Genomic DNA, 22,772 nt, shown 5'->3' with positions numbered 1-22,772 from the left:
ATACTATCTACCCACATATTTAAGAAAATAAAGAAATTAAATAAAATTAACACATGCATATAACAACAACATTTCAATAATAAACATATCAATGAAAAAATTAAATAAAAAGCTACTACTATCCCTTGCCGGTGTCCCTGCCCGGTGGAGTCGCACGGTAGAGTCGATGGTCTTTACACTCTTTGGTCTTAACACTAAGAGGGCTTCACACGACGACTGCCGCGACAATAGAAATACCTTGTTTCTTTAATCATGGAAATACCATATTTTATGTTTGCCATGGAAATGACTATTTTCTTTACATTTATCACGGAAATACCATGCTGTGGTTTTTTACACTAGTGTAAAGAACATAAAAATAATCTGAAGAACCTTTTTCCGCTATGAAGAATTTTGTGTAATAAAGTTTCCCTGGGTGTTAAAGGTTCTTCAAGCAATCATCAATGCCATTAAAGAACCTTTATTTGAGTAAATTTGCATACTGCTCACAATCTCACATACTAAATAAATGATGGCATCCTCTGACAGCGAGACTTCTCCATCTTAAAACAGTCGTGCGATTACACAAGCAGAGACACAGCGTTAATCTAACTCGTCTTTCCATCTGTTTGTGTCTCTCTCTCCTCATTTCTTCATTTGACATCTCATTTCTCATTTTCTTTCCATCTGTGAACATTACATAAATATCCTGCAGCTAAACATCCGCGGAATAATTCACTCTCAAACGACAGATCTGATCATCTTCTCACCGCCATGTCCTTCTGAACCTGTAGGAGTTTCTTTGAGGAACATGAAAGATGCTGAGCTTCCCATTCACAATGAAAGAGAGCAGCGTGCACATTCTGCTCAACATCATCGTTTGTGCCATACGGGTTTGGAACGACATTCAGGTGAGTGAATGATGATTGCTCTGAACACACACTCAGTCTCTGTGGTGTATTTAAATCAGAGGAGCTGCGGGCGTCTGCTGACAGACAGCCATGACAAAAATGAACTATGACAGGAAGAGGGAAATTAATGAAGAAAATCAATCAAAATCACCTCACACACACTCGGCCCGCAGGTCTGTGGTTTCCTAACACGCGGCATTCCTCTGCTCTGTTTCCTGTTTTGCAGTTTGATTGTGTGCGAGAACAGGAGACAGAGACCTACGCTCAGAAAGAACACACACACACACACACACACACACACACACACACTTTGACCTTTGATGTGTGGATAAAAAGCCTCTCCATCTCAAAAGTCAAGAAGCTCCAAAACTCTAAGTGTGTGTTTATAAAAAGCCTCCAGCAAAAGGGCAACTAATCAGATCGCACGGCTCACCCTCAAGAAAAGAGACACGGAAACAGGATAATGCCAGTCTAAATGAGTGTGTGTGTGTGTAGTCTGTGTGTGTGGTCTGACGTCACAGCGACTAGACACACACACACACATACACTGCAGACAAGGATCTCATATAAAACAACACTACAGCAATAATGTAGTACAACCCGAATTCCGGAAATGTTGGGACGTTTTTTTAAATTTGAATAAAATTAAAACTAAAAGACTTTCAAATCACATGAGCCAATATTTTATTCACAATAGAACAGAGAACATAATAAATGTTTAAACTGAGAAATTTTACACTTTTATCCACTAAACGAGCTCATTTCAAATTTGATGCCTGCTACAGGTCTCAGAAAAGTTGGCACGGGGCAACAAAGGGCTGAAAAAGCAAGACATTTTGAAAAGATTCAGCTGGGAGACCATCTAGCATCTAATTAAGTTAATTGACATCAGGTCTGTAACATGATTAGCTATAAAAGGGATGTCTTAAGAGAGGCAGAGTCTCTCAGAAGTAAAGATGGGCAGAGGCTCTCCAATCTGTGAAAGAGTGCATAAAAAGATTGTGGAATACTTTAAAAACAACGTTCCGCAACGTCAAATTGCAAAGGCTTTGCAAATCTCATCATCTACAGTACATAACATAATCAAAAGATTCAGAGAAAGTGGAGAAATCTCTGTGCGTAAGGGACAAGGCCGAAAACCTTTGTTGGATGCCCGTGGTCTTGGGGCCCTCAGACGACACTGCATCACTCATCGGCATGATTCTGTCATTGACATTACTAAATGGGCCCAGGAATACTTCCAGAAACTACTGCTGATAAACACAATCCGCCGTGCCATCTGCAGATGCCAACTAAAGCTCTATCATGCAAAAAGGAAGCCATATGTGAACATGGTCCAGAAGCGCCATCGTGTCCTGTGGGCCAAGGCTCATTTAAAATGGACTGTTTCAAAGTGGAAAAATGTTCTATGGTCAGACGAGTCCAAATTTGACATTCTTGTTGGAAATGACAGACGCAGTGTCCTCCAGGCTAAAGAGGAGGGAGACCTTCCAGCGTGTTATCAGCATTCAGTTCAAAAGCCAGCATCTCTGATGGTATGGGGGTGCATAAGTGCATACGGTATGGGCAGCTTGCATGTTTTCGAAGGCACTATGAATGCTGAAAGGTATATAAAGGTTTTAGAGCAACATATGCTCCCCTCCAGACGATGTGTATTTTAGCAGGACAATGCAAAAACCACATACTGCAGCTATTACAACAGCATGGCTTCGTAGTAGAAGAGTCCGGGTGCTGAATTGGTAAGGGGTGGAGGAAAAAAAAGAGAGGAATTTAGAGGAGGAGAAGGGGTGGTGGAGGGATGCCGGAAGAATTGTCGTTGGAACGGACCAATGACTGCTGCTTATATACAGTCGTAGCGGTGTTTGACAGGACTGGATGATTAGGCTCCTCTCGAACCTGCGTTTGGGAACTTCGTTTAAGAATAATATTACAAACCAGTAATATTGTGGTTAAAGGGTAGCTAATGCATCTAACATTACCTGAGGAAAAAAGAGCACGAAAATAAGTTATTGTTGGATTCGGTACGTCGCAGACATTTACTTGAAAATTAAAAGACCTTAAAAGATAAATTTTAGTACGAAATGATAATTATGACAAAACATTACAAAGCCATACAGAAACGTTACACAGAGAGTAAGTTAACTGAACTTACCCCTATATTTCTAACCTAACGATAGTTCATACCTTTCCATGAGGCGTTAAAATAAGTATAACTTTGCACGCACGCACGCACACGCACACACACACACACACACACACATATATATATAACTTTTATATAACGATAAAGAGATTGTTGTGGCCTTTTTTGTCAACAAAAAATGTAGGCGGCTACTTCATTCACAGAATAACGCTAACATAACCCGCACAGCGACAGATCAAATATCACATTAACTGTGAAATCAGTGTGCTCTTACCACAAATTATTAACAATAGAGGTAAATAATCATATAATCATATTAAGTTACCTTATAATCCTGCTTGCTGCGAGTTGCTTGACAGTCTGACGACGAGATGACTGAACCACCAAGAAAATTCGATGAAGAGGAAAAATAAACAAACCGGTTGGGTCAAAGTAACCCAACCCAGGTGTTCAGTGGTGAAAGAACCCCTTGCAGTCCATTTGACCCAGCATGAACAACCCAACTGTGTGTTTACAGTACCTCAAACAACCCAGAATTACGACCCAGCACAATTAACCCAACAACGTGTTTACAGAAATAACCCAGCACTTTTAATTGTGCGTTCACACCAGACGCGAATGAAGCGTAATTTATTCGCGCAAGTCGCGTCTGGTGTGAACGCACTGTAAGAGTGTATCTTCTTTAAATAAATTTTTTTTTAAACAAGTTATTACTCTTTATTATATTATTAATTATTTCAACAAATTATTATATTTCAACAACAAATAGAAACTGTATAATTTAGAAATTAATTTAAAAACAATTTACATGTTTGTATACAATTCTTTAATTTGAGTGTTGATTACTATAGTTAAAAATAAATAGTAATTGAATTTAAGTTTGGGCTCTGTTGTTAATTGTAACCTTATAGTAATGTAAAAGGACTCCCTATAGTTTAGAATAGAAACTGAGGTAGATTTTTATCCCTAAGAAAATTTTGATTCCAACTGAATTTTTTTTTTAAAGAAAGAGCAATTTGTTCAGTAAATCATTGTTAAATAATAATAATAATAAAAAAAATTGTTTAGTTTAGTTTTTTCCTCCTGCTGTATTGAAACCAAAAAAACAAACTGTGACGTCAAAACCGAGGTACGTACCAAACCGTCATGTTTGTGTACATTTTATAAATGTATTCAACCGTTTGTATGTATATATATATATATATATATATAAATGAGCAATATCACTCTCGTAGACGTGAGATATGGCAAATTTTCAAATAGACATTATCTTTATTAACAAACTGCACATTTTAAGTCCAAACATGTACATTCTTGCCTAAAAAACTCTTAAAACTACATTCCATGACACAAAAACAGTATTACTTTTTTAATTATAGTGGATTTGTGTGTCCGCCATGACACTCGCTGTGAGAAATACGGCAACTTCGGCAAGCGGAGTGATACAATTACAAACGGTGAAACAGTTCTGTTCTGTTGGACTCTAATATCACTCTCTCATCAGCCAATCAGATTTGAGGACCAGAAAGAACTGTTGTATATATATATATATATATACAACAGTATAGGCCTTGTTACATATATATATATATATATATATATATATATATATATTATTATATATAAGTTTTTTACACATGTAAAAAAAAGAAAAAAATGTATTACAATTAGAGATGCACCGATTGCAATTTTCTTGGCCGATTCAGATTTCCGATTTTTTGGAAGTGTGACCTGCCGATACCGATTTTGCCGATTCCGATTTTCTTTCTAAGAACTATAATTGACAGCATATACAAACAAAAATCTATGCAAATTTCAATTTACATAATAAAATAAATTATTAAACATTACAATTCCCCCAATCTGGACTAAGTTACAGATTAAACAACTCTCAAAACAAAGTGCTCTGTGACTGGAAAGAGGAAGAAATAGCTTAAACTTAAACGTAAAATAAGTTGCGGTATGTAACAAAACAGATATCATTTCCCACTATGTCTATAAATGGTCATTTTTTTTCCCCCTAACCTTATTAAATGTGTCATCTTTCACATCAAATTCTTACTTTGTTTCAATTAATTCAGTTAGCATAATAAGAAACTGTAGAGTTAGTATTATATGTTACTATTCAAATGAAATCAGTATTAACAAACTTTATCTTTCCACTGCTGAGGAAACAGAAGCTGCATCTGAAGTGGCATTAGATGCATTTACACAGACATTTACACAAATCTGATGAAGCTGAGGTGCCATAAATGCATTTACACTGCAAAATTGCAAATGCATTAATAATTTATAAGATTAATGTTGTTGTTTTTTTCTTTTAAACATACAAATAAATGTTGAAAAAATGCAATGATACTTTTAAATATGACTAAACCACCATTAGGTTGCGGCAAGTGTCTGTTCTGTATTCATTCCACCGATTCATTCAGAAACGAGGCAAGTGACTGTCCTTATGAATGGGACACTGAATCATTGACTCACTCGATTCGTTCAAAAACGTGGATTCGTTCTGCTGTGGCTTTGATCGGAACTATTTTCGTCAGCGAAATTGAGACAATTGTGTCAATATTTTGTCTAAAATCTAAGTCACTTCATTTTAACTTCTTGTTTATTTAAATACTGTTGTATAAAATCAGTGTCATGTTGCAATCGTGTTGATATTGATATTCGGGGAAACATCATGGCTGTATGTTGCATATCTAAATCATATATTGAAAATATATATATTTTTTCTACAGCAGTATGCATCTATACATTTCTGTGAGTTGCTTTGTGTGTGCTGTCTCTCTCACACACTCACTCAGGCTGTGCAAGCCTCATCTAGCACGACATAAATACATTATCAGTCGCCGTTTACAATGAATGCAATTAAAATTAGAATCATTCTCACGCGAAACGACGTGAGTGTTTACACTTTTCCTTACATTTTGCACTTATTTGAAAAAAACAAAATGGTCTCTCTGCAATTAGAACTGAACAATCTTTATATTAAGAAAGCCAAAGGTGCATATATATACGTTCTAGGGCTAAATGGATAGAAGAGGGTGAAAAAAGTACTTACTTTTGTAGATTAGAAAATAGATAGACTTAGACTTTCACTAATGATAAATGATGCTGAATGTACAGATCCTACTCTAATAAGTAAGAATATCTATCAATTTTACAGTGACCTGTATTCTTCCAACTTCTCCCCAATAGTGTAATAATTTATTTGATAATATAATACATTTTATTCCCCACATTGACAATGATTGGAGAGATTGCTGTGATTCTGATTTGCATATTGACGAACTTGATTCAGCGATTCAAAACCTTAAGTTAAACAAATCTCCGGGCCCTGATGGCCTCACAGCTCATTTTTTACAAATTCTTTTGGAATGATATTAGATTATTATTATTTAATGCTTTTGTTGAATCCATTGAAGATGGATCTTTAGGCCCCACTATGAATCAGGGTCTGATTACATTAATCCCTAAACCAGATAAAGATATGAGATATATGGATAATCTTCGTCCGATCAATAATGCTCAAAATTGCTCAATAATGATTATCAAATTTGCACACATATATATGTTAATAGATTAAAAGTGGGCATTAATAATTTAATTAACGAATCACAATCAGGCTTTCTTAAAGGAAGATCTATCCTTAATAATGTAAGGTTGGTGATGGATTTGGTGGAGTACAGTCACTTGATAGAGGAGGATGGATTCATTTTATTTTTAGCCTTTGATATGATAGGGCATGCTTTTCTTTTTAAAACCTTAGAACTTTTCGGTTTTGGTGAACCGTTTATCAGTGTTATAAAAATGATTTACAGAGACATGAATAGTTCAGTTTCTCTCCCTTTTGGTACCACACCAAGATTTCAGATTGGCCGTGGAGGCAAGGCTGTCCGCTCTTTTATTTCACACTAAAAATAAAATGTCCCCTCTTAAATCAAACTGAAATTAACTAGAGAGAAAGTGTTGGATCTTGATGACAAACTCTTTTATTTAATAATATAAACACCTGCAACAAGACTGAATAAAAAAACTACAGTCTCACAGCAGCTTTAGTGCAGCGATCGTGACAAAAGCACCACCACATTCAGCCAAAGGCCATTCAAAAACATGTAGTGCGATCATATAAATGGATTGTGGAAACGCCTCAGCGTGCGTGTGTGTGTGTGTGTTACTGCTGTTTGAGGAAGAGCGCCGCTCCGCTCTGGATCCATGTGTCATGATCTCCGGCACACGGCAGCTGCACGTTTGTCACCACGCGCTGACGCTCAGCGCTGCTGTACACGGGCAAAGAGATGCACTCATCCAGAGAATAACTTCCCACGGTGCTCTGAAACACACACACACACACTCTATAAAGCACAGCCTTCACTGGAAACATCATATCAGCATAATTAGAGGATAAAGTGTGTGTGTTACCTGTGGGATCCAGGCCATGTAACACGCGGGGACGGCAGACACGCTGGGAGATTCATGATGGCTCTCAGTCAGACGCGTTCCATCAAAAACACAACCTTCCAACTGCAAACCGCCAACCTACAGCCAGAGAGAGTTTAAGTTAACATGAACCGGCAGAGTTCAGTTTAATCCTGTTAAACGTGAGCCTTTGTACCTTCACTTGTAGTTTAGCATCAGTGATCTGACCCCTCCATGACGCCACAAACTTCAGACTGTCCATAGAGCAGCTCATCAGCCTAACAAAAAAACAGAAGAGCATTTTATATTTTCCCCTGAATTCTGTTAGCTGTAATTTTATTTCTAATAATCATTTTCACCCTCTGTTAGTACAATGTGATTTCTGCAATGCACAAAACGAGGATATAAAATGAAATTTACTGCATAGCATTTAGCACATTTTTAATGAATAAATCAAAAGTAGGGCTGTAAAATGAATTCAATTCAAATAGCGACAGACTAGCATCAGTAATTATTAAACCACAAAACTTTTGGCTGTTTTTGTTACTGTAGCTTTAAAACTTCTTTATGTAAATGAGCTGATTTTAGTGTAGTGGGAGTATGTGATGTAAGTTACCTCACATTTACTTCAGTACATGTTTATGAGTTTAGTTTAACAGGTGTGCAGGTGATAGTTTAGCAGGTATTTGTTACGTAAGACACCGCAAGTTCAGTTTAGTAGGTGTATGTGAAATAATGAGTTTACAGGTGTACGTGGGAAAAAGTCAGTCTCCTGTTGTCTCTCACATACAAATCAACCCACATATTTGTTAAGAGCTGTTTTGCTTGTTGATCTGTGCAGATTTATTTCCTGATTCACGCCAGACCATTTTTTTCACTGGAGGAAGCGTTATTATGAATTATGGACTCATATTTTAGTTAAAAACATCTTAATGATGGATTTGTTTCATCTCCAGATGTTAACTGATGGACTGGAGTGGTGTGGATTATTGTGATGTTTTTATCAGCTGTTTGGACTCTCATTCTGACGGCACCCATTCACTGCAGAGCATCCATTGCTGAGACACTGATGGAATGCTACATTTATCCAAATCTGATGAAGAAACAAACTCATCCTCATCTCGGATTACCTAATGGCCAGTACATTTTCAGCAGATTTCCAGTTTTGGATGAACTATTCCTTTTAGTATGATAGAGATATTATTATAGTTTTTATTAATATAACCTGAATTTTAATTTTTCTATTTTATGTTTTCATTTTTGTGCAATTGAGTTTTTTTTTATTAGTTTTAGTTTAGTTTAAATAGTCCCCCCCCCATTTTTATTTTCGTTTTAGTAATGATAGTACATCAATTTAAACTAAATGTAATGAGAAAAAAAAATAAAATTTTATAGGTTTTATTTAGTTCATTTTATTTTAAGTAACAAAAGTTTTTTTGTTGTTTTAGTTTTAGTTAAGTACAATAACTCTGGCATTAGTCTCCTCAAGTTGACTTCAGAAAGTTGTGTTTCTCAGGTGTGTGCTCAATTCATCACCTGGCGGTCTCCTGTCTCAGCGCGTTCAGGAAAGTGTCCGGGTGGAAGAGCTCCGACAGATCCAGCATCTCCGACAACAGTCCACCCCTCTCTGCCCTCTCCACCCATCCCTGCACACACACACACACACACACACACACACAATAAACAACAACAAACACAACTGTTGTAGTAATAATTGTTTTAAAGTAATGTTTTTTTTAAAGATTTTAGATTCTCTTCTGCTCAAAAAGGCTGTATTTATTTGAGCAAAAGTACAGTAAAACAGTAATATTGTAAAATATTATTACAACTTGCAATAACTGTTTTCTATGTAAATATATGTTAAAATATCATTTATTCCTGGGATCAAATCTGTATTTTCAGCATCATTGCTCCAGTCTTCAGTGTCACATGATCCTTCAGAAATCATTCTAATATACTGAATTGCTGCTCAAGACACATTTCTGATTAAACAGTTGTGCTGCTTCATATTTTTTTAAACCGTGATACATTTTATTTTTCAGGATTCTTTGATGAATAGAAAGTTCAAAAGAATAGCACATTTTGAAATATAATTTTTTTGTAATATTCTAAATATCTTTACTGTCACTTTCAATCAATTTAATGCATCCTTGATAAATAAAATATAAATTTTTGTTTTAAAAAAATCTTACTGACTCCAAATTTTGAACAGTAGTGTAGTGAATTAATATTTTAAATATTATTAAGCTGTATTGTATATTATTATTGAATAACTAAAAATAATTATAAAATAAATGATTAATTAAAAATAATTATAAAAAAAAATAAAAAATTTACTTGATAATCCTAATAGCAAACAATCTGCATCTAAATTTTTAATTAATGTCTGCTATTTCCAACTGAATTAACTCAGAAACACGTCAAATTGCAGATAATATAGTTTTTCAAGGTCACTTCAACAAGATCTGTGTTCAGGAACTAGCACGACCCACAAACGCTCTCACACAAACATGCTCGACTTCCTGTTTATTAGAGTCGGAGCGTTTCTGCAGGTGTGTGTTGTGCTCAGATCTGTTCGTCGGGAATAGACGGGTCACATTTACAGATTTCACAGATCCCTGTAAACAGCTACTGCTGTGGAAATTCGACTCACTGGAGCAGGTGGGGGTCATAATAGCGCTGACGGATAAGATTCAATTATCTGTTAGAGGAGCACACATGAGGAATCCGTCCCGAGGTCCATTACAGTCCATCTCGGGGGGAGTTTCGGCACACAGACTTCCATGACCTTCATTTTTCATCAGTTTGTGCGTCTACAAACCTGCTTTATAATCATTTTAGGCACCATATTTGACCCTTAAGGCCCACTTAAAACTTTATTCAAGGTTTCTTGGAACAAAAAACAAACATAATTTAGTTTTCAGGATTGTTTCCGACTCTTAAAATGCTGTTTTTGTCCTGCAAGACTTTTAGACCTGTGGAGGAAGTATGAACTCAGAATTGCTTCAATATTGTAAAGCTCTTAACACTTCTTCACCTAAACTCTCCCTCTCAAGTTCACTCAACCTTGCTCCTTCATTGGTTTACAGGGAGATCTGGTTCAGTGCAGTGCCTGAGAGAGCAGCTCAAATCACCATCATCATCGTCATCATCAGCCCAGCTGAAGAAACACATTCATCATGAGGAGTGTTTCTGTCAGCTCGCTCCGTAGGACTAATTACAGTCAAACTAACTCAGATCAGCAGCGGCGGACGGATCGGACACGCGTGACAGGTGTTTTGTGGACGCCGTGGCTCATTTCCAGCTCTCGTCTCGGACTCTGACTGGACAAATGAGAGCAGTGAACCTCACCAAAACATGTCCAGGTCACATTTCACCACAAAATAAAATAAAAATAAATAAATATATATATATTCTGCATCAAAAATATGAAGGATGTCATATGACATCTTTTTTTTTTAATATATATATATATATATAATTTTCAGAATTCTTACATTCATAACAATACAGTAATACATAATAATACATGTAATACAGTTAATTTTCTACTATATTATAGTAAAATACTGTAATAAAATATTTTTAAATTAGAAAAATACCCTTCTAAAGACAATACTGCAAATACTATCATGAAGTAGGCATATACATTTTATTTTATTATTACTTTAATTTTAATAATTTAATCATATTTATTATTTTATAATAATAATTATTATTTAACAGAAAAGTTATCTGCACTTAGTAAAGAGAATTCTGAGGTGAAAATGTGAAATGAAAATATTCACAAATCTTAATGTTTCTGAAACAGACTTCATTTTCCTTATGCAAAATATATATTCTTATTTCAGCCCCACATCAGAAGGCAATAAATGCTACCCAGACATGTTTTGTAGATTCTCACATGTATAGAACGATCTATCTAAAAGTCTCGCTTCACAGTTCTATACACACACATCAGCAGATGACAAACACTGAACACACCTGCTCACATTCACTGCTTTAGTGTTTACAGCAGGCTGGATATTCAGAAGCACTAACTCTAAACAAACAGATTCCCATAATCATATATAAACACACCATCACAATATTACATGAGTCAGTCGTGTGATTAATGTACATGATAATACACACGCTGCTGTTTGTGTGTGTGTTCAGCTGTAATGAACTATCCCTCAGGTGATGCTGCTGTGCTCATGAATTATTCATGAGTCCTTGTCTGATGTCTTTAATATTCACGCCACGTAGCTCCTCCTCCTTCCTGCACTCAAGGTCAGTGTATCAAGTGAATATCTATCTATCTATCTATCTATCTATCTATCTATCTATCTATCTATCTATCTATCTATCTATCCATCCATCCATCCATCCATCCATCCATCCATCCATCCATCCATCCATCCATCCATCCATCCATCCATCCATCCATAAATATGATCAAAGAAGGCTGTGAAAATTAATCTGCATTGTTAATCCTTTTGATCTTTTATTTAAAAACTCTAAATCTATCCTCAAAATATAAACTCAAAAATCTAACCTTTCATTGGAGAATAAGAATTTAAAATGGGGGGAAATATCGTTATGAAATAAATGTTTTTCTCAAACACACGTTGGACACAATTATTGGCACCTTTTTATTCAATACTTGTTGAAACCTCCATTTGCCAGTTTAACAGCTCTAAATGTTCTCCTATAATGCCTGATGAGGTTAGAGAACACCTGACAAGAGATCAGAGACCATTCCTTCATCCAGAACACTCCAGACCCTTCAGATTCACAGCTTCATGTTGGTGCTTCTTCTCTTCAGTTCACCTCACTCATTTTCTACAGGGTTCAGGTCAGAGGACTGGAATGGCCAGCAGAAGCTTGGTTTTGTGCTCAGTGACACCTTTTTGAGGTTTGTGTTTGGATTATTGTTCGGTTGGAAGATCCAAACATGGTCCATTATAAGATTTCTAACAGAGTCAGTCACTTATTGATTTTTTATCTGTTGGTATTTGATAGAATCCATGATGCCATGTGTCTGAACAAGATCTCCAGGACCTCCAGCAGAAATATAGGCCCACAACATCACAAATACAGCAGTATATTTCATTGTACACATGGGGTACTTTTTATCCCTGTGTTCACCAAACCCATCTTGAGTGTTTGCTGCTAAAAAGCTCATTTTTTGTTTCATCTGACCACAGAAGCCAGTCCCATTTGAAGTTCCAGTCGTGTCTGATAACTGAATATGCTGGAGATTGTTTTTGGATGAGCTAGGAGAATTTTTCTTGAAACCCTCCCAAACAACATGTGGTGATGTAGGGGCTGTTTGACCATTTTTTTTTAAAAGGTTTTCTGACCCCGAGACTCAACTATTTTCTGTAATTCTCCAGCTGTGATCCTTGAAGAGTCTTTAGCCACTCAAACTCTCCTTCTCACCGTGCATTAGGACGATATAGACACACGTCGGCAGTTTTGTAACATTTTCTGTTGATTGGAAATTCTTAATTATTGCCCTGATGGTGGAAATGGGAATTTTCACTGCTCTAGCTCTTTTCTTAAAGCCACTTCACTAATTTGTGAAGCTCAATTATCTTTTGTTGCACATCAGAAATATATTCTTTGGTTTTTCTCATTGTGATGGATGATTAAGGGAATTTGGCCTTTGTTTTCCCTCTTATTTATATTTCTGTGAAACAGGAAGCCACGGCTGGATAATTTCATGTTCATAATCACCCTTGAGTGCTCAAAATTGTGAATATGAATGGGAATATACTTCAGAGATATTTTACTCGTAAGAATTTCTAGGGGTGCCAATAATTGTGTCTAACGTGTATTTGAGAAAAACATTTATTTCATAATGATATTTCCCCCCATTTTCAATTGTTTTAGTTCAATGAAAGGTTAGATTTTTGTGATTATTTTTTAAAATAAAAGATCAAAAGGATCAATAATGCAGGTTTATTTTCAGAGCCTTCTTTGATCATATTTACCAAGAGTACCAATAATTCTGACCACGACTATATTATATATATATATATTAGTGCTGAGACGATACATCGATTCTGGATCGATTCTGAGATTTTCAGAATGCATCGCGAGTCCTTAGGAATCGAATCTGAGCTTAGATTTTAACAGCAGATGGCGCTCTAATCTAGTTTTTATCCGCACACTCAAATGCGCTGAAGAGCGATTGTGTGTTCAGCTGAGTCTGTAATTTAACCTCGGCTCAGAATGCTTTTATGACACAAAATTAATGTAAACACAGCCCACTGTGAACACCCTTGTAATTCACTTCAACCTTTTCTAATTTTATGAATGATTATTTTAGGTTCAAGTGTGAGTAAGGATTTGGAAAGAAGCAGAGTACGGCTGTTTCTAAAGCATGCAGCGCCATCTGCTGTTCAAAACTAAGCTCAGAATCGAGATGCATTCGGAAAATATCAGAATGGATGCTGAATTATTTCTCGATTCGCGATGCATATATATATATATATATATATATATATATATATATATATATATATATATATATATATATATATATATATATATATTCTTATTTATTTATTTAGAACAGTAATCCTCAGTTAACCAAAAGTCAAAAACCAAAGTCAACAATAAGTTACCAATTTTTGTAAGGCTTCATGAATGCTTCATAGTTGTTTAATCACCAAACCACACTGTGGACTATGGGCATCGGAGCGCTGTGATCCAGTGATATCAGAAACAGTACGTCATGAGCCTCACAGAGCTGGAATTTATGGCAGGGCTACTATTCACAAAGTGCTTTTATCCAAAGCCAAAGCACAAAAAAAAGAGTAAAGCACATAAAAGCACGGAAAAACCTTCATATAATCAGATGAGTCACTGCGGCCTACATTCCAAAGGCTTTACGCTCGGAAAACAACCAGAGACGCCTCGACACACGCGGCGTCTGCTGAGCCTGATGGGAGACCCGTGGCAGTGCGGGCAAATGTCTCCAGAGACTCATGAGGTCAGATAATCTCTCTGCATGGCCCTATTACAGCAGGAAAATATGCGAGCCATTTATAAGGCCAGGTGCATCCTGAACAAACAAGGCTCCTTTGTGGCATTCCCGCATTCTAGGATCATAACGCTCCCACAGACACAGCTAAACAAACTCAAGAACACCTGGAGGAGGTCAAACACATCCCAGGACCTCTGGATCAACAGCAGCCGTTTGTTTACCTGAATCGCGAGCGCTCGGGACACAACGGCTCGCAAATACTGCATCGGGTCTTCAGGGCCTTCCCATTTATTCTGCCAACTCAACGGACACTGAGAGACACAGAAACAAACGATTACATTGCCTTTATCCCAAAAACAAAGAGCTGCTGATTTGCAAAAAAGGCCTAATATTGCTTAATTTTATGATGCGGAGTAAAAAAATAAAACAAAATAAAATAACATTTTCCATCAGTTTTTTTCCCCCCCACAAAATAAGAATATTTATATATTTTTTTATTTTATATATCACTTTTAATGTACTTATTAATATAAGAAAAGCAGTGCACATTTTTTTATTTACTTAGAATTACTAAAACTCAATAGAATAAAACTTAATAAAATTAATAGAAAATAAAAACAAGGTAAAAAACAAACAAAAAAGAATACAAATTTACAAAAACACACAACAGAATTACTAAAACTTAACCATTTTTTTTATTTTCCATTTCATTTCAATTTCAATTTTTAATTTTAATTAAAATTTTAACAATAATACAAGGGGAAGTCGTGGCCTAATGGTTAGAGTCGGACTTGTAATCAAAGGTTGCGGGTTCGAGTCAATACCCTCAATACCACGACTGAGGTGCCCTTGAGCAACGCATATATATATATATATTATATACAATTTTGTAAAATCTTATTTTATTATTTAATGCAGTACTGTTTCATGTGTCTTTACCTACAAGATGTCATGAACCAGTGTTGTTATCGCTAAAAATATATTTACTGAAATGAAAATGAATAAAAACCAAAGAGATGTAATAAAAAACCAAGAACACGCGATTAAATTTCTACATTTGAATTCAGGATTATGCATAAAATATTGTCATAAATGTGAAAATGGGCCGAGAATTGAACAAATAGTTCTTTGGAGACCGAAAATGTATTTATTCCACTATTTTTGGAATCAGCATCACAAAATAAGAAACAAATATTGGATTTCATTCAGCAAATATGATACGGTGTAATCACTATATAACGCCATTTAGCCCAGCCTATCATACTGTATTGTTTAATTAATCAAGCAGGTGCAGGCGTTCAGTCTTACCTCCTGGTTGAGGAGCGCAGTGGCCAGTTTGTGTACGTCAGCGGTCAGGAGGGACGTCCCTCTGATGACTTTACTGAGCGAGGCCAGCGATTGGTGAATGCTCTGGACCAATCGCACCGCATTAAACTGCTCCAGCTGGATGAATGATAGAACGGGAGAGCCGACACCCTCACTGGGCGGAGCCACCTTCTGATGGATCAATGAGGAACCCTGAGAAAGAGGCAAGAGCCAATCAAAATCTAGACTCAGCCTAAAGGATACGCCCACACACTGTTTAATGCTAATTGCACACAAAACAGCTGGCTGTTTTATGCAATTTCCAAGAGTGAAACATCACAGGTTTATATCTGTCTACCAGGAGATAAAATTGTGTTTGTGAGTTCTCATGATGCCTAAAACATTTTGAGTGGCATATTTCAGCTCGGGTTGTTTTATGATTCTGTCACTATAGGCTGTTACTGAAGGATGAGCAGTTAAAAAAAACAAGACCGACCTAACAGAAAACTCACAGGAATGTGTTGTTATTCATTTCACATGCGGAGGGGCTTTTACATACAGTATTTCACAGAAGTGAGTACACCCCTTAAATGTTTGTAAATATTTTATTATATCTTTTCATGTGACAACACTGAAGAAATTTACTACAATGTAAAGTAGTGAGTGTACAGCTTGTATAACAGTATAAATGTGCTGTCCCCTCAAAATAACTCAACACACAGCCATTAATGTCTAAACCGCTGGCCACAAAAGTGAGTACACCCCTAAGTGTAAATGTCCAAATTGGGCCCAATTAGCCATTTTCTCTCCTCGGTGTCATGTGACTTAGAGCCCTGCACGGGCCTCAAATTTAGGTCCTAGCCCGGCCCTGGCCCGAGACGCTCTGGCCCTAGCCCGGCCCTGGCCCGAGACGGTCTGGCCCTAGCCCGGCCCACGTCCGACAGCTCATCAGAATTACCGGCCCGAGTCCGACCCGAGCCCGTCTTTTTTTCCCTCTTCTCCTAAAACAGTTTATACTAATGTTTTGGCTATTAAAATAGTTCAGTTTTGTGTGTAATGGCAAAATTATTATATTTCATTTTGTTTTTTTATTAAGTTAATTTAGAAAAACGTTTGGAGCATATTTGTTCGTTAAATAGCCTATAAGTTTTAGTTTTTTTCAAAGTAACGACCAAGCGGCCAGCGGCATGAGCTGATCATAGCCTATGTTTGATCAATTTAGCCTTCTCATATCATCAGGACATGCCTAAAATAAAATCTATAGATATACTAAAACAGTTCAAGCATATAACAAAGTTTAAACGTTAAACCTGCACTATAATAATAATGTGGGCTAGCCTATATCTAAGTTTGTGTGGAGAGTGGAAGCTAAAGCGCGCTCTGTAGGACATGGAGGCACCAGCTTTGGATTTTTTTCAGTGGAAACAAATTAAAATAGCCTACGCCGTAATTTTTTTATTTTTTGATAAAGGTAAGAGTAATACATCATTCGGGCCTGTAAAGGGTCTACTTGTATTTGTGTGCACTCACAATACCAACAAAAGGTAGTTCTTTTATAAAACAAAGAAAACAAACATGATGCGCTTTCTGTCGTCTCGTCTTGAACAGGAGCGCTTCACAAAAATGAACCGAAGCTGAGCGAATACATGCCTCACAGACATAATAAATATATCTATAGAAAGCTTTAAATTATCACTTAACGAAATAAAAAAATACGAAAACAAAAACTCTTTTATTATAATCTTAATCATAATCAATAAAGATGCATTTCTCTCTAAAGGCGCGTCTAATGAGGAGACGGCGAGGATGCGGGTGTCACGAACACGCATCACAGAACAGAGCAAGGCGAGCATTTGTGCTTATAAAACTTAAACTTTTTTATTTATTTTTGAAATGACCGATCGTTTCGCTAGATAACACCCTTATTCATCGTCTGGTATCGTTTAAACCCCTTTGAAGCTGCACTGAAACTGTCATTTGGACCTTGAACCGTTTGGGTCCCATTGAAGTCCATTATATGGAGAAATGTTTTCATCAAAAACCTTAATTTCTTTTCGACTGAAGAAAGAAAGACATGGACATCTTGGATGACATGGGGGTGAGTAGATTATCAGCAAAAGTTTTTTTAAAAGTGAACTAATCCTTTAATTCCGTGATGCCCGCATTTTTTATACAGTATAATCAACCTGACGATATAACTGCAAGAGAAAGTATTGAAATATATATTTTCCTCCCTGTGCTTCCTTCCTGCTGTGTGAGCTACTGAAATGAGCCGCACTGTGAAACAGCCAATCAGAGCAGAGCTCAACATTATTATTCATGACTCTTCCAAATAAGGTAATAACAGACCATTTAATTCTGGGGACAAATCCTAGGGTTGTAAATGGACATGTAAAAATTAAAATACATTTTTGAAAAATGAATTTTTTTCCTTACCTAAGCCACGTACCTTCTATGTAGATATCAGAGAACAATTTTAAATATTGTATCAATGCATTCTATGGCACCTTTAAGAATAAAAATGAATCCATCTTTTGTTTTAGTCTTAAAAAGTGAAAGGTGTATAGATATAAGCAAAACAATGATCTTTTCTTGTAAAAAGTGACACCAAGATCGCCAATTCGAAAAGTGCATAAAGCTCAGCTTAAGATATAACATAGCAAAAGAGGAATTCAGAAGAAAAAGAACAGGTTAAATGTTTAACACTCGTAACCATATAACTATAAACTATGATAAAAGTTCATCAGCATGCATCAGCATGCCTTGTAGCAAAAAAATAAAAGCGACCAAATTATGTGCTCGTGCGACCAAGTGAGAAAGTTACAGCGACCAGTGGGAAGAATGAGTCTAGAGCCCTGATTTGTATTTAATACTCCCTTTTATTTTACTAAATAAAATAAAAAAACTAAATAAAGTCAATAATATTATTATCACTATTAATAACGTTTTTTATAGTTACAGTATATTTAATGGGTCACACTGCAGTGAGGACCAAACCAAATCTCCAGGTGCTCTTATGAGAACCATGCTGAAAAACTTATGTGAACCCCTGTATATATAAAATTATAATAATTATGTTATGACACTAAAATGCAGATGAGTTACCTGGTTGAGACGTTTCCACAGGTTGAGCACAGGTGAGAGAGCGTTAGACCAGATATCTCTGTCGAATTTGGAGCCTGCTGCTACAGACCTGCTCAGAATCCTCAACTGAGAGATCACCTGCACACACACACACACACACACACACACAGCTGGGGTGAGCACAGTACATCTCACCGTACACTATCCTCCATCTCTCTGTGATTGGGGCAAACTGTAAGGAAGGTGCAGGAGACTCTTACACATGATAAATTGGTCTCATTACAAGAGCTAAACACACACGCGCAGTCTCACTGTGTGTGTGTGTGTGTGTGTGTGTGTGTGAGTGTGGCAAAGATCAGTCTAAACCTGACAGTGACAAATAGTAGTGCAGCGTAACGCTCTTAACACACAGAGTGTGTGTGTGTGAGTGTGTGTTTGAAGTCAAGAGAGCGACATTGAGCTGAATGAGGGTGATTCACGTTTTTCATTCAGTAAAAAGCAAGATATTCATGCAGCCAAAAATCTGCATAGTGATGCCCTGGCAACAGCTCTGAACACACAACATTATGGTGGTTCTGCACAATCATCACAAATGTTTGTAATTTTACTAATTTTATTAAGACTGTTAGTAATTCAGCTTGAGCCACCTAACCTTAAGATGTAACAATGTTAGAGTTACAATGTCATCATGTGACAGCAGCAAAGATGGCATCATAAAGTTTTGTCTTTGCATACTGAATTGTCATTGGTCATCTTTTTTTTTTTGCATGTAATCACATACAAAATGGCAAAGTTGCTGCATTTCATTTACACAGTTTTATTTTTAGTAATTTTAGCAGTTCAAGTTGGCAAGGCAACATATGTAATTTTATCAGAATTCTTTTTTTTTTAGATTTTTTTTTAAATACAACAACAAAATGATAGTTTTAGTTAACACTAACAACATTGCATAAGTTATGAGTTATTATGAATTGTTATCCTAAATTTAGCTAAACTTATCCGCTGCCTCGCAAACACTGCTGTTTGCTTCAATAAATACAAATCTACTAGAAAATATCCTCACAAATAAAGTAGGGCTGTCAAAATTAATGCGTTAACACAAATTCATTTTAACGGCATTAATTTTATTAACGCACGATTAACGCAGCGCACATTTTCTGTTTGACCCGTTGCCTAGCCTGTAGCTGGAGAAATGGAGAACAGTGTTGCCAACTTAGTGACTTTGGCGCTAGATTCAGAGACTTTTTTCAAAAAAGCGCCCAGCAACAATACATAACACATAATTGGACAAATGTAGTTTCTGAGACTCGCTGGTACTGCCGCACGAGTGTGAAATCTTGCTTTCCCAGCGCGCACCTCTCTCTCTCTCTCTCTCTCTCTCTGTGCGTCTGCTCTGTTCAGCGAGCGGCAGAGAGGAGCAGCGCTTTTAGTTAAACCAGATATCATGTTGCTTCTCTAATTTTACATGCAAGTATATTTGAAATCACAGCACAGCTATTGTCTTTATCTTATGTGTATTTGATTTCATCAGACGACGGCTCGGTTATCAGGATTTTTGTGCTGTATTAACCTGGTATTTCTCTGTTCTTTTTTCATGTGTCTAATAGACATGAAGAAGTTCTTTGAAAAACATCTATGACCTTTGAAACATGTCTAGTCTTCGTGCTCTATGTTGAGTATGTTTTCACTAATAATAAACATACATATTTGTCCATGCCCATGTTGATTAGTTTTAAAAACTTAAAAAGTATTAATTTAAGGTACATTTAGAACAGATAAAAATGTGCGATTAAATATTTTAATCGATTGACAGCCCTAAAATAAAGTAAAATCTGACTTTTAAAATTGTGTATAGTTGTCTCTGAAAGGACATGGTGTAAAAAGTCACCTCGGAAATATGGTGAAAATATGGTGTGAATGTACTTCGTCTGTCAGCGCATTACGATCTCCACCCCACAGGAAAGAACAACAGTTTCTCTCTCTCACACACACACACACACACACACGCGCGCATACACGTCTTTGATGTTGAGGAATGTCCTGCTCAGCACAATGTTCTCAAAACACCTCTGACCCTTCATGACCTCTGCAGAAACACACACACACACACACACACCTGTAAGCTGATGATTCTCTGTGCAGAGCGCTCGATGTTTGCAGGCAGGCCAAAGAAACTGGGTCTGTCGTCTTCAGGAAGAGCGTCCACCACCGCACGATAATCCTACACACACAGAGGGGTGAATTTAATCCACTAGTGCAAAGAATTGTGGGTAGTATCAGTCCAAAAAGCACGCACAATTAGAAGAATTGAATTCTTGTAAACTATGTAGCACAGGCTGCGTGTATATGAACACTGACCGCTATGCTGCAGGAGTTGGGCAGGTGTATCTGCGCTGGGAATGCGTGTGTTTTCTTGACTCGCGAGTGTGTGTGTGACTGTGTGAGGAGCTGAGCATTAAAGAACTGCTGCAGGTACGAGCGAAGAACCCGCAGGTCACACACGTTATCGATGCGGCCGCCGTAGATGGCGTTTTCCAGGAGACCGTGCACAAACTCCCACTGAAACACCTTCCCACCTGAAAAACACATGAAGAAAATACTCTAGTAAGATCTCAAACTAAACATGCAAATACAAGCAAATAAAAAAAACATGCAAACCCTCAGATGATGAGTTAATGTAGATTACATTGAGATAAACACACACACACACCTTCAAACAGACGGTCAATGATCTCAAAGCCGGCTCTCAGATCTGACAGAGAGAACTCGTAGAACTTCGTCCAACCCTGTGCAACACAAACACATCATCATCATCAGTTCAGTATAACTTGATATATATTCAGCCTGCTGTGCAATAGAAACTCAAGGTCTTTTTTTAATCATGATTAAATATGGAATCATTTTTCAGAAGCTTGACATGATTTCCATGGCACAGTGAAGCTATTCATCTTTTCTTTAGCTCTAAATTGTTCAGTCTTTTCACAACATACATTATTTCATCTAAGCAAATGTTTGAAAGAAAACCTTTTTAAACACCTGACATCTGAAATTGTAAAGCTTGGTGATACATAATAGTATATTTATATACATACATAATTTGCACAATTTGCACATTTATAATTATCATTTAAATATATATTTTTTAAATTAATTTATGTAAAAATAAAAAAATATATTTTATAAATTATACATATATAATAAATTATATATACATAAACTAATTTTTTTAAATACTTTACTGATTTTTAATATTTAATTCACAATATAAATTATAGAAATGTTTGTTATAACAATTCTAAATATATCTTATAAATTAAATATATAATTTATAAAAAAAATATATATTTTATATATATATATATATATATATATATAAAGAGAGAGAGAGAGAGAGAGTAAAATTAGACATGATATATATGATGTATTTTGGTATTGAGACAGCACTAGTAAAATCCTGTAAAGTCTACTGAACCGTTTCCTGGACAAACAGAAATCGGCACGGCTGCTGTGATGATTGTGTCGAGATCCCTGATGAAAATAACACCATGTTTTTCAATAATGGCTGTTATAAACCTTTGATTTCCATTTCCTTCAAAAGGCTCACGATCGATATCTTCTGCAGTATTTTATTTTTCACACTGAAGTCCATTGTTAGACAACATCTCTTGCACCAAAAAGAGTCTCATTAAGAACATGAAATGATCTCCGCTAATTGCCGACCTCTATGTACAGTTCACATTCACATCACGTCACTGAATACTGAATAAGTGTTGATGTGGCAATATGTTAATGAGCCTATGTGACGTCATAATCATAAAAATAATGCCATTTTTTTGTTTCGTTTAACCGTGGAGCAAGAAACATCCTGGTTCTTTTACAAAATCCTTTTAAGAGACACTATGAATTAGTTTTCTTCTACACAGCTTATTAGATCCGGCCCACTTTACGAGAG

At 36.3% G+C, this 22,772-nt stretch overlaps 1 protein-coding gene across 1 annotated transcript in view; it reads right to left on the bottom strand.

The window, feature by feature from the left end:
- Positions 1-7,007: 7,007 nt before the first annotated feature.
- dync2h1 (dynein cytoplasmic 2 heavy chain 1) overlaps positions 7,008-22,772 on the bottom strand; it is a gene marked incomplete at its 5' end in the record, with an annotated part of 100,916 nt that continues 85,151 nt past the window's right edge. Inside the window, 10 exons of the mRNA XM_079392548.1 lie at positions 7,008-7,369; positions 7,459-7,575; positions 7,652-7,733; positions 8,992-9,101; positions 14,653-14,742; positions 15,740-15,949; positions 18,842-18,958; positions 20,937-21,041; positions 21,179-21,396; positions 21,531-21,606. Coding sequence (XP_079248674.1) covers positions 7,211-7,369; positions 7,459-7,575; positions 7,652-7,733; positions 8,992-9,101; positions 14,653-14,742; positions 15,740-15,949; positions 18,842-18,958; positions 20,937-21,041; positions 21,179-21,396; positions 21,531-21,606 — 1,284 coding nt within the window. The 3' untranslated portion in view covers positions 7,008-7,210. The remainder of the gene's footprint in view (positions 7,370-7,458; positions 7,576-7,651; positions 7,734-8,991; positions 9,102-14,652; positions 14,743-15,739; positions 15,950-18,841; positions 18,959-20,936; positions 21,042-21,178; positions 21,397-21,530; positions 21,607-22,772) is intronic.

The sequence above is a fragment of the Barbus barbus genome, assembly GCF_936440315.1.
Source record: "Barbus barbus genome assembly, chromosome: 34".
NCBI lineage: Eukaryota > Metazoa > Chordata > Actinopteri > Cypriniformes > Cyprinidae > Barbus > Barbus barbus.
The sequence above is the reverse complement of the archived record's forward strand: the minus strand, read 5'-3'. Positions and strand labels throughout refer to the sequence as shown.